This window comes from Hoplias malabaricus, chromosome 2 (genome assembly GCF_029633855.1).
Source record: "Hoplias malabaricus isolate fHopMal1 chromosome 2, fHopMal1.hap1, whole genome shotgun sequence".
In the NCBI taxonomy this organism is placed as follows: domain Eukaryota; kingdom Metazoa; phylum Chordata; class Actinopteri; order Characiformes; family Erythrinidae; genus Hoplias; species Hoplias malabaricus.
The window spans coordinates 16,134,423-16,147,247 of record NC_089801.1 but is presented as its reverse complement, the minus strand read 5'-3'; the positions used below and the strand labels follow the sequence as shown (position 1 = coordinate 16,147,247).

General features: G+C 34.6%; 1 protein-coding gene across 1 annotated transcript; it reads left to right on the top strand.

Moving 5' to 3' along the window:
- The first annotated feature begins 5,385 nt into the window (after nucleotides 1–5,385).
- On the top strand, nucleotides 5,386–11,698 carry exoc1l (exocyst complex component 1 like). The gene is made up of 3 exons (XM_066651125.1): nucleotides 5,386–5,506; nucleotides 6,499–6,659; nucleotides 11,435–11,698. The coding sequence occupies exons 1-3, from the start codon at nucleotides 5,386–5,388 to the stop codon at nucleotides 11,696–11,698; spliced, it is 546 nt and encodes a 181-aa protein (XP_066507222.1).
- The last annotated feature ends 1,127 nt before the right edge of the window (nucleotides 11,699–12,825 follow it).

Sequence of the window (12,825 nt, the reverse complement as noted above, 5' to 3'; positions counted from 1 at the left end):
TTTACCTTCAAGCACACGTATAACCCAACGTGGGCTCAAACCCATCTCTTGCCCTACGAATTGTTGTATCTGACACATATTTTTAAGACTTGCTTTGGGTAAGATTTTTTCAAAGTAAGGAAATGTAATTTAAATGTGTCACAAAACACACGATATCCCGTCTTTATCAACTTTATGTACTAGTCCTTCATAACTGGCAATACAATTCCCATCTGAATAGGGCTTTGATATCCTGGATTTGGCTATTAAATGTGATGCTTATAAAATGCACATCATTTTATCATCATTATGTTCCTTATTTTAACTTTTAAAACAAAAAATTCACATTCCTGCAGTACAGTATGGCACCCTGTGTATCAGACGTGCTGAGAAAACATAGCTTTGCTTAGTTGTATCACAAGCTGAGGTGGCTTGGGTATCGGATACAGACATTTCTTAAATTCTTGAATTGTTTAAATAATATAAATGTGCAATTACTTCACTTTCCCAGACATCAGCAATGATTGAGGATTTGTACTGCACTTATGTTTATTTTGTATATCTCTTTAGGGCTCAGTCCTGTGTCTAGCAAAGACTTAGTTAAAATGTATTTGGTCTAAAACTATTTCTTCTGGTGAGGGTGTATTATCTGAACAAAAAATGTTTGTTTGGTGGCCCTTTGTTGTATTATTGCTTATATGATGAGGAAAATGTATTCAATGAGTCACAGTTCTGGACTCTATATTGTGTGTGTGTGCATTTGTGTGTACAAATTGATCAGCATTAAGGCAGCCTTTACAAATGTGAAAATCATTCATGACAAATGCACTAATGTATCTCCATACCATAACGGATACTGGCCTTTGATTTGTGCCCTGAAAACAAGCCAGATGCTCTCTCCTCTTTAGCCTGGAGGATGTGGTGTCCATGATTTTTTTTTAAAAAAAAAGGAATTTTAAAGTGTAACCACTGTTGGACCACAGGACACTTCCCTTTTCCACTTCACGTCAGTCCATCTTAAATGAATATATGATATATGGTTTCTTCTTTGCAGAGTAGCTTTGTCACATGTGGATGCAGTGAAATGTGTTAATAGAAACTGGATTTCATAAGTGTTCCTGAGCCCATTAATGGATTTCCAAAACTGAGTCATTTGTGCTTTTAATGCAGTGGAATTCCTACACTTCAATATTAAAAAGAAAAAGGAAAAAACCCCAGCTAACAAAATGTATACGTATCGTATTTACGACATCCATTAAAGTTGAAAGGATGTCAAAAAATAACGTTATATGGACGTTATGTTGTAGGGTCCCAGAAACCGTTCAGAGGACGTCGTCACGTTTCAACGTCCCCAGCACTCATAAAACCACACCTTTAGGACGTCTTTTTATTTTGTAGGATGCTTTTATACAACAAGATTAATACACATTTGTAAAATAAATAAATTTTAGAAAATAGAAATTACTTTTCTAAATACATTATCATTAAAGTGACAGTAATTGTTTAATCAATAATGAAAATAACATTACACATGCCCACATTTTGTGTGGCTATGTAAATAATATTGTGTTATAATTTACCCAACAGACAGCGTACATGTCTAAAAATAATTAAGGCTCCAGGGTTGTTAAACGCATTACATTGTAAATTGTACAAATTCCACAATATGTTATCTGTGTCAGAGTAAGTCACCTTGCATGTTAATGTTTCTTGTATGTTCTTTAAATGGATATTTTAATAAATATACAGACTAAAATTTCAGTCATCTCTTCAGTAAAGTTAATACTGAAAACAAACACACATTTTTCATTCATTCATTATCTGTAACCCTTATCCAGTTAAGGGTCGTGGTCGGTTTGGAGCCTACCCAGAATCATTGGGTGCAAGGCAGGAACACACCCTGGAGGGGGTGCCAGTCTTTCACAGGGTGACACACACACACACACAAACACATATTCACACCTATGGACACACTTGAGTCACCAATCCACCTACCAACGCGTTTCTGGATTGTGAGAGGAAACCAGAGCACCCAGAGGAAACCCACACAGACACAGGGAGAACACACCAAACACTTTACAGACAGTCACCCGGAGCGGGACTTGAACCCACAACCTCCACGTCCCTGGAGCGGTGTGACTGCGATACTACCTGCTGTGCCACCAGCTTTAAAATTAATTAATTAAATTAAGACCCTAGAAAGGTGTTTCAAGAGCAAGCAAAGACATACTTATCAGCCAACTTGTGGATGATTTTTAAACAATGCTTCACAGTTTCCAAAAGACATTAACATAATTCAGGCATGTTCTAACATGTCAGCTCTCATCCTAAATACTGACAAATGTAAATTGCTTGCATAAAGTCTCAGATTATATGTAATACAGGGATGTAGCTGGGATTTCTTAGCATGAAAGACTTGGATATTAGATGATCAGCAACCTTAATCCTGGTATTAATAATTGCAAAAAAAATTAATACAGTGGCTGCAGAGAGATTCATCTTTGAGAGAAAAAATATAGTAAGCAAAGTTGAGGGTATAACTGGGCAGTCTCTTGATGTTAATTATCTAAATTCTGAAACAATTAATGACCTATTTTGTAATATTGTTAGGAGAAATAAGTATTATATTAGGAAATCTGTTTTAATTAATTTCTAGGATAATGGTGGTCTTAATTTTCTTAATTGTTTAGCCATTACAACAGAGGACATGTCTTTAGACCCTACTGTTACTGTTATAGGTCAGATGTGTGTCTTTCCTCAAAGCAGGATTAATAACTCTAGGGCATATGCATTGTTTCAGAAAGACATAGTCTTGGTTTCACATGTAGTATCCTATTGACGTTATTTTGTAGGGTCCCAGAAACCGTTCAGAGGACACCCTCACGTTTCAATGTCCCCAGCACTCATAAAACCACAAATTTAGGATGTCTTTTTATTTTGTAGCACGCTTGTATATTTATGTGTGTCACCTTAACTGGAAGAAAATTTGGAATTTGGCCTCAAAATATTGCTTGTCAATTAAGTATAGTATCATTTTAAATCTTACATAAATGTATCTCTCAAAATATTTTTTACAAAGATGTAATGAGGATATAAATGTTAACTTTTCTTTTTAACTGTCCAACCCTCTTCCAAAATGACATAGTACAGTTTCTGCAGGGCAGAGCCCAGAGCAGGACCAACAGAGGCTGTATTCTCCCTACTACAGGGCGGTGAAGTATAACAATGATTTTGAAGTTGTAATCTTCTTGTCTTTTCCATGAACATTGCTGTTTTGTTATATATTATATATATGATGTAATAATAAATTATAAAAATTACTAAATAAAATATAAGTGTCTTTTGATGTGCTGCATGGATGAGCAGTAATGTCAATGGAAATGACCACTGAGAGTTGTAGTATATTCTTTCTCGCCATCTTGGTATCAGTAGTCATAGTTCTTTAATGTGTCCCTATCTAAAGCAAAACTTGCATAAAACACCAAAATAACTGTACTTTGTTTCTTTTAAAACACACTCTTACTTAAGGCACACAATTCTTACAAATTAGAGATTTTAGAGATTATTGTCGCGCCCTTTTCCTGTGTCTGTTTTCCCCGACATTTGCTCACTTAGCACATGGCTCTGTTTGTTGTTGTTCGTGTCTCCGCCCTTGTCCTGCCTTATCCGTCCCCCTCGTTATCTGTTCCAGGTGTCTCTTGTCTGCGTTATGTATTTAAGTTCCTTTGTCTCACTTCCTCTTGTCGGTCATTCGTTTCCTATGTTATGTTGTTACCAAGTCTGTCTGTCTCTGTCTGTCCTCTGTCATTCCCAGTTTAGTCTGTCTACCTCTGCTGTTCTTTGTTTAGTCCACCTTTGTTTTCTAGTCCAAGTCTGTCTTTGTTTTGTTATATTTTGTAAATAAAAGTCTTTGTGTTTTAGTGTTTGCGTCTGCCTCCGTCAGTCCGCCCCGTGATCCTGACAATTATGTACAATTTTAAATATGTACAATCTTTCTTTTTCTCTCAAAGCTCATACATGACATACATACTCATACATGACAGAAGCAAGCTTAAACTGTATTTAAATATGCATGAGTAGTGTTGTGAAGTTTCAAATCACAGTATACTTCACATACTCATACTTATTTTTCAAATATACTCATTTTCATAAATTTCCTGAACCCAGTCTTAAAGAAAACCCACCAAAGTTTTTGGAAAATGCTTTGTACTTTTAATCTTTCTGACAGTAAATGGGGTCAAGAATCCTTCACCAAAATAACTAAAACAAAAAATGCTCTGTAGATTAGGATTGCCCCATTTAATAGATGTGCATTACTTCTGTAATCCATAATAATTTCATGTGGATGCAGTTTAGAGCAAAAGAAATAAAACATTTATACACATATTTCACTCTTTTTTTAACAGTGTAGATGGTTTAACAGTATAGATGGATGTGTGTTCACTATTTGGCAAATAACAGTTGCACTGTAACCTTTCTATCTATGTGTTATAACTGATTATTAATGACTTTTAATGTTTTTACAATATGATTCTTAACATTAATAAACAAATTTAAAGAGAGGGTATTCTTATTCAAACATGGTAACAGGAAAAAAACATAACCATCTTTATCATATTATCAAACCCAGGCTACTTTCTACTTATATCACAGACTGCCAGAGAAGGGCACTTTCATTAAATTTATTTCCTATAGTAAAATAAATTGATTAACTTAATTACTATTTATTACTGTCTCTATATATATTTCAAGATGACCTTACAGGTTGATAACTTGTGACTCTGATTGAACTCAAACAAGGCAGGAGGTGGGTGGAATAGGGGGCTATCCTTTTTCCATTTTAAATAAATTGAATCCACTTTAGCCAAACCACATAGGACTTCCCATAGCACTTTACCATCAGTCTTCACTTACACAAACAGCAGCAGCATAATAGAGCAACTGAAACTCAGTTATATGGCGTCAGTTCACTCACATCTAATGACAGCTACACACAGGAAAATATTGATTAGCTTTTTTAAAGAATAATAAATGCCTGTGTGTGTGTCTGTAAGATGGAGGGAGCATCCATCTGTGTGAATGAAATTCATAGACATAAATTATGCATTTCTAAATCGAACTCAAATTGAATCTTTATGGCTGATAGCTCCTCAAGACATTCTGAGTGGTCTCAAAGCAACTGGTCTTTAATTGGTGCTTTTATAGAGGGGATTTGAATGGAAAATGCCATTTGATCACTACTGATGACGAGGGAAAGGAGAGAAGGGAGTGGGAACAGAATAGCAAGACAGGGGGAGAGAGGAAGACATTTCAGAGAGACAGCTGTCATTGCAAGTGGATACAAATCTATTTTGGCCTCTTTCAAAACAAATATTAATCTGTTTTAGCTGCCTTTTACTCTGTGAAATGTCATCTCTTTTAAAGGAAGAGATGCAGAGAGTTTTGTTTAGACCTGAGAAACACAGACTGGTGGAATTTATTGAGATCGAGGAGGAAAAAAGGGGACGGCATTTTCTCTGTGTATCTGGTAAGACACCTTACACACTTTTGCATGTACCTTATATTTGAAATGTTTGTGCTGGTTTGGTTATTTTAAAAGGCAAACCAAGTACAGCTAGTTCTGGTGTTAGCATGTGTTTTGGCCACAAAAACGTAAAAATCATCAGTTCAATCCTAACTGTCTCATTTTGACAAGATTTGTATCTGAGATCTAAAGTCTAAAACTGGAAATATTAAAAGCTATCTATCTATCTATCTATCTATCATATATATATATATATATATATATATGTATGTTTTTTTTTTTTGCTTGATTTTGTAGTTTTTCTTACAGCACACTAGTGCTGGGTAGCTTTTGAATTGGTTAAGGTAAGCTTAATTTGTGTGCATCTGCTTTAGAGTACCGCTTTTCATTTTAGCATGTTTTTATGGAGATTATTCACGTAGGCAAAATTTGATATATTTTTCAGCAATGGCTGCATCAAGTTCAACAAGTCAACCTTCATCAGGTTCTCTCAAATGCACTCTGATAGCAGTAATAAGACACACATCAATATTTTATTTATGGGGAAAATGGTTGAACGTTTTAGCAGTTCATATCCTGAAAAGATGCTAACAGAATCCCTGGTGTAATTGTCTATGTCAAAATGCTCTTCTTAGGCTAATTTAATTTCTAAAATATGTTTTAAAATACCAATGACAGGACCATTAATATGTTCATTATAATATATATATATAAAATATGTAATATAGTTAACACATCATCTACAATAACTAAATGAATAAATGAATTTCTGAATAACTCTCTGGAATTGTGTTAAAATAAACTGATTGAAGAGGATATATTGTGATTGTATTTTGATTTTTTGATTATTTATTTGATCATGGTTTTCATGAGCCAACTACTAATATGTGGCCAATTGCTTTCCATCCCTGTCAATATTCACTAAAACTAAATAAATAAAGTGGGGAAAAAATCAATATTAACTGGGTCTATGTAATGTGTTTGTATGTGCGTAGTGTCTAAGAGTAATGAAGTCCAGATTGCAGTGGTGCAGTGTCAGAAAGCTCGGCATGATGGTAGAAAATCTAAGCGTATTGGCCTGGAGGACAGCTATGTGAAAACAGAGATATGGGCTCTTCACGAACTGAGGATTCTGGATGGAAGAGACCCAGATACAGTAAGCAAAATTTTATATTAAATTGAACTCTCCATATAGATGCCTATGTACTATTTCTGCGGCGGGGCTGTGCCCCAATCAACCACTGAAAAGTGAAGTATAGAACATTGATTCTCATACAATGGCACCTGGCTAGTGGTGGGATGTACTGGAAGCAAAGAAAATTACTTGTCAGTGTTCCTGATAGGCAGTACTTACTGTCTAATAAAAGTGGTAAAAAAGATCACTGTTCATTGCAATCTGTGAATAGGCTATTTGTCTCAACTAAATAATTAGTTCAACTTAAATTATAATAATGCAAATAATGCAGTTATAATGCAAAAGAAGTATTTTAAGCATATGTCTTTATAAGTGATAGTTTACCACAATTAATTAAAAGCACTCACTTTAAATTTTGAGGACAGTTAATTTTTCTATTAACTTTTGCCTTTAGATTGTTATTGTCTTTTTCCTAAAAATGATCTCATCGTGCTCACAATATTGACTGTGTAACAGCATGTTTAACTGACAGCATTTTTTGCCAATAAGAATTATATTTTGACCTGCTTACTGTTTTGCACGTGACCTTTCAACAGAACCCTCTTCTAACAGGCCCAATAATCATTCCTGTGGAGAGGCTTTGGTAATTTTCTTCCCTAGTGATTTGTGGTGGTAGTGCATTGATCTTTGGGCTGTGCGCCAAGCTCCCTGGTTGTTAAGCATGACGCAGTGTATCTGATGCTGAATATGAAAAGGATTCCAATAGCATGTGGTGCTCTTTTAATAGTGCCTCTTTCCTACTTAATATTATTTGGTTATCATTTAGTAGAACTTAGTGCTCACTTAATAGCAGAGGTGAAAATAACAAAATACATTTACTTGCGTTACTGTAACTGAGTAATTTGTTTGTGTACTTGTACTTTTTTAAGTAGCTTTTATAATCTGTAACTTTACTTTTTGCCCTACATTTTAAATCCCATCCCTTACTGAGTAAAAATGTAAATTTAAATGCAAGAAAAAAAATGGGCTGGAGAGAAATCTACTGATAAATTCACAAGAAATATGGAAAAGGACAAGTCCCTTACCAGTGCAGACCCAGCTGACTAGGCATGAGTATCTCATACATATCCACTTCAAAACAACAGAAATATCCCTTTAATAGGAATACGATGTTAAATAAAGCATAGACCTAACTTCAACTATTTTAATAGCCATGTTCATATCTTCAGGCCTCTCTATAAGCCGTTTATATACCCTTGTCCTTTTTGCACTACACATGACCGAGTATAGGGTACTCACTCAGTAGTATCTGGAGCTCCCTAAATAGTGTCTATTGCTCTCTTAATAGCATTTCCTCACTAAATAGTGTCTGGTTCTCAATCAGTAATATCTGATGCTCACTCAAAAATATCTGGTGGTCAATAACTAGTTGTGCTTACTAAAAAGCTTATTGTATATCATCTGCTGCTCTCTTCATAATATCTCTTTCTCACTTAATTCTTATTTGTGCTTACTTAACACAATCTGAAGCCCACAATTCAAAAACAATGTATAACATGGACCAATCACAAATTACATTAATCAACATAGAGAAAATATTGTTCCTGTCCAAATAAAAACATATAACTCCATTACTATCTTTTTATGTTTAACCACATCATTTGGACACAGCAGCTGTTCTTCGTATTCTGTGAAAAAAATCATGATTTGGACCAATAAAAATGCTCCACAATATAATAAAATATTTTATACATTGACTTCCACTGAAAGTTAAGAAGGTTTTTTATTTCCTTTTTTCTCTATAGTTACTGTTTAAGAGAATTTTTCTTTATTGGACATAGACAATCTGCTTTAGCTAATACGGTAGCTAATAAGCTAGGGTCCCTCTGCAGTCCATGGGGAGGTAAACATATATTCAATGCTAAAAACTATTTTAAAAAATACTATAAAAATATATACAATGCAGAATCACAAAAAGCCAACATTTCAGTGTACGACCCACTCACACTCCCAAATTCATCAAACCATTTGATCCAAATACATACAAAAATATAATCCATTATAATCTAGCCTGATTACAATAATGCAAAAATGATTGAATGATTCACAAAAAACATAAAATAAAATTAAGATTCACATTAACTTTCTAATCCATGGGTAGTGTATTGCATTGTGTTATAGCTTGGTTAGAAATAGCAGATTGTGCAAAAAAAGTAACCCCTGTAGGAATTGCCCCCTAAAGGCAGGTCTTGAAGCCCTGCACTGATTTTCAGGGCCAAGCAATACAATGTTCTTTAAACATGGAGGTGAAAATTTTATGAACAAGCTTATACACAAGACGGATATTTAGATATGTAGATTGATTGTCAAAATCTAGCATATCTTCAGAGAGTATTTGACAGTGATGTTATCACAGGGATTTCCTAGCAAAACGTTTAATGGCTTCACAGTAACACAACATACTATTTCACTTGGTTTAAAAATGAATATTAGTAAGTGAAGTTCTAATATGCCTAAAATCTGCCAGGTTATATTTTATTGAACAACTCCTCTTTTTTATGCGTTACTTATATCTAAAGATTACATTTAAAGCAGAACCTAAATATTTCAATTCAGTCACATTTGTATTTCCTTAGACCATTTATCTTGATCTAAGGGTAATGCCTCATTTTTAATTTGATAACAAAATACATTGTTTTCTCAACATTCAGAATTAAGCAGGAATTGCTGAGCCATACAGGATTGTGTCATCAGTATGCTGATCTGAATCCTCACTCCAGTATATACTGATGTCATATCATTTATGGTAAATCTCAATACAAAAGGTCCAAGGATAGATTATAGTGGGGTTCCGACGGCACATACTTTGATGACAGTAAGACAGAATTTATCCACACATATTGTGATTGACCACATAAGTAAGATTTTATCGACTTATCCATATTTGTGCATCCATGGAGGTTTATATTGAGCTAAATTAGAGAGAATTATTTGATGATAAATTGTATCACAGGCCTTATTCAGATCAAGAAAAACTGTCCCATGCCTCCTTAGTCTAATTTAGCCTCTAATAACTTCAAGACATTAACGACATGCTGTGTTGTTGTTGTTGTTTTTTCCAAACCCATATTGTATAGGATGCAATATTCTTTCGAAAGTAAAATGTGTATTAGCTGCTATGCAGTTACCTTCTTAAAAGCTTTTGACACCACAGGGAAAATATTAATTGGTCTATAATTGCTTGCTTCCGGTATGTCTCCTGATTTATGAACAGGAGTTAATGTTGCAGACTTCAATGTACTTGGAAATGCATTCTCCTGAACTGACTGATTTATAATGCAAGTTACATTGGGAATTAACTCTCTGTATTTTTTAAGACAAACATATCAATTTCAAATATATCCTTTGTTTTAGATTTAGATAATTATGAGAAATTATTTTTTTTATGAGTTCTTCATTTACATTTGTCTAATTCAATCCAGTTCTATTACCAAATGGTGTATATTTTTTATCACTTAATAGTATTTTTAACTGGTGCTCACTACCGTGTTTCCCCGATAGTAAGACGCAGTGTGGGTTTTAGGGGGGTCGGCTAATGTAAGACGTACCCCGAAAGTAAGACATAGTAAACTGTACGTTGGAAAAATATAAGCCATAGTACCGGTACCTTTTGCTGCATTAACTGCGGGATGCGGACGGATCTGGAGCGGAGTGAGCGGAGGGATGTGGAGGCCGCGGGAGCAGCAGTAATGTTGTCCGTGGTCCAACACGCAGCCTCAGTGCCCTCACGTGCAGCCGCTGGTGGCCGCTCTGATTGGCATGGCCATGGTTGTCATGGAATAAATCTGTTTTATCTTCCAGTATAACATATTCAAACTGTTCGTTCTTACCGTTTTTCATTGTTTTACATGTTATACATGGAAAAACCGTCATGATACGGTTGTAACTAGACATTCTTGGCACTTGCTTTTATAAAACTGTTTTATGGTGAATACCATGCTGTTCAGGTTGTTAATAAATGTTAATTTTATGGTTAAAACAAAAATCGACATTTTTTACCAATATAAGACATACCCCGAAAGTAAGACATAGTGGGACTTTCGGGGGTAAAAAGAATGTAAGACACTGTCTTACTTTCGGGGAAACACGGTATATAGTATCTGGGGCTCAACAGTTATCATTATAAAAACCCACTTAATTTCAGAAGCAAATATAGGCATAATTATGTTATTCCCACACACAAAAAAATACATAAATATCAATTTTTTGATATTTTTTGCTAAAAATAAATGTAATAAAAAGATATATACATAAACCACAACCCTGAAATGGATTAAGCCATAAAGAAGATTATGATAGGGATATATAGATACATTCATAATTATTACCAACAATTTTTGTTTCCATAACTTGAGAGAGCAATCAATTGTGTTTTTCAATGATTCTTCTTAATGTTAATAAATAGCTATTCTACTGACCCAAAATGTCCTGGGGATAGTAAAGCTGCTCTATGGAGTCTCTGCTCTGTGACGACTCAACTTCAAAGCACCTAAAAAAAGGACTAAAAAGCAGCTTTATTTTTCATCTCACGATTTGAAATTTATATATATTTATATATATATATATATTTTAAGTTTGATAAATGTTGTTTGTAATATTCTGAAAGTAAACTTTATTGCCCCTGCAAATCAGCAAGGTTTTTGAAATGTTAAAAAGTGTAAAAATATTTTGGATAGTAACTTCTCAAGTGTGTCTTTCACTTTTCTTCACTCTTTTCTGTTTCTCACTTTTAACAGGATGACCCTTGTTTCATGATGCACTTTGAGACGGTGCGTACAGTGAAAGCAGTGAGCTGTGCTGCAAAGTATTCACTGGCCCGCTGTCTGGTGGCCCTGAGCGACACACATAAGCACACTGAGCTTCACCTTCAAAATTTTGACTGGACATATGTTCAGCCAACATCCATATACTCCAGCAGAGGCGACTGCATGGTCTTGATGAGAATCTGTTTCTATGCCTTCAACCTTGTGTGTCTCTCCTTGTGCCCAGTACCTCTTTAAATCCATGGAACTACGGATGGTTCTAAATTTACATTCTTCACAGTCTTCACTTCATAATTTTCTTATTTTATGAGATGGATACCAGATGAAGGTGTCATATGAAAGCTGGAACTATCATTTCCATTGAATTATTGTAATGTATGTAAATATTAGAAGATGAATCACCTTTATTGTCCCTCTTAGGGAAATTGCTTCTCTGCATTTAACCCATCTATGTTAGTGAACACACAAACACACAATAGGAAGCAATTCTTCACACACACACATATACATACACACATGCATGCACGCATGCACACACACACACACACACACACACACACACACACAACTGGAGCAGCAGGCTGCCAACCACCTCAGCAGCCTGGGGATTGGGATTTTGGTGCCTTTTTTATCTGCTGGTCCTGGAAATAGTTTCCAGTTTGCTTCCCTAACATTAAGGCCACCACTGCCCCCAGCTAATGATGAATCTACTTCAAAGAAATAATGAGCCCAAAAACAATTTGAAGAAATGCGAAAGGGAATGTGAATATTTATCATTTCTACAAAACTAAATTTCAACCAAAAGGTATAAGTCATGCATCAAATGAAAGTGCTGTTTTTCAGGATTATGAATAAATGAAGAATTATTATTCAAGTGTTTTTATTTATTATAGGAAATATGTTTAATTAAAATACCATTAATTAAATTATTGAAAAACGTTTTCTTTCACCTTTATTTCAATATATCTGTGGTTATACAAGTTGTATGTATAAATAAGGCATTCATGAAATTATCTTGAAACTTACAAGCCCTCATTTGTCTGTCTACAAACTTCCTGTCAAATACAATCCAATATTACTGTGAATCAGCCTATCACATAGAAACAAAACAAAACCCAGAAATGCAGCATGTAATGTTAGGTTTTTAATAATAATACAAAAATTTTAGAAGTTGGTATCCACTGATATGGAAGTTCTTGAGCAGTAAGGGTAACTGATCATTTTAATATTGTTGTGGCCAAAGTCTATGCTAATACCTGAACCAGTACATATTACAATTCATACATGAAATGTTGTGTCTTATAGTTTTGTGGGATTATTCTCACAATTCCTAGAAGGTGTGTTATGCTACCTCAATTTCTCCG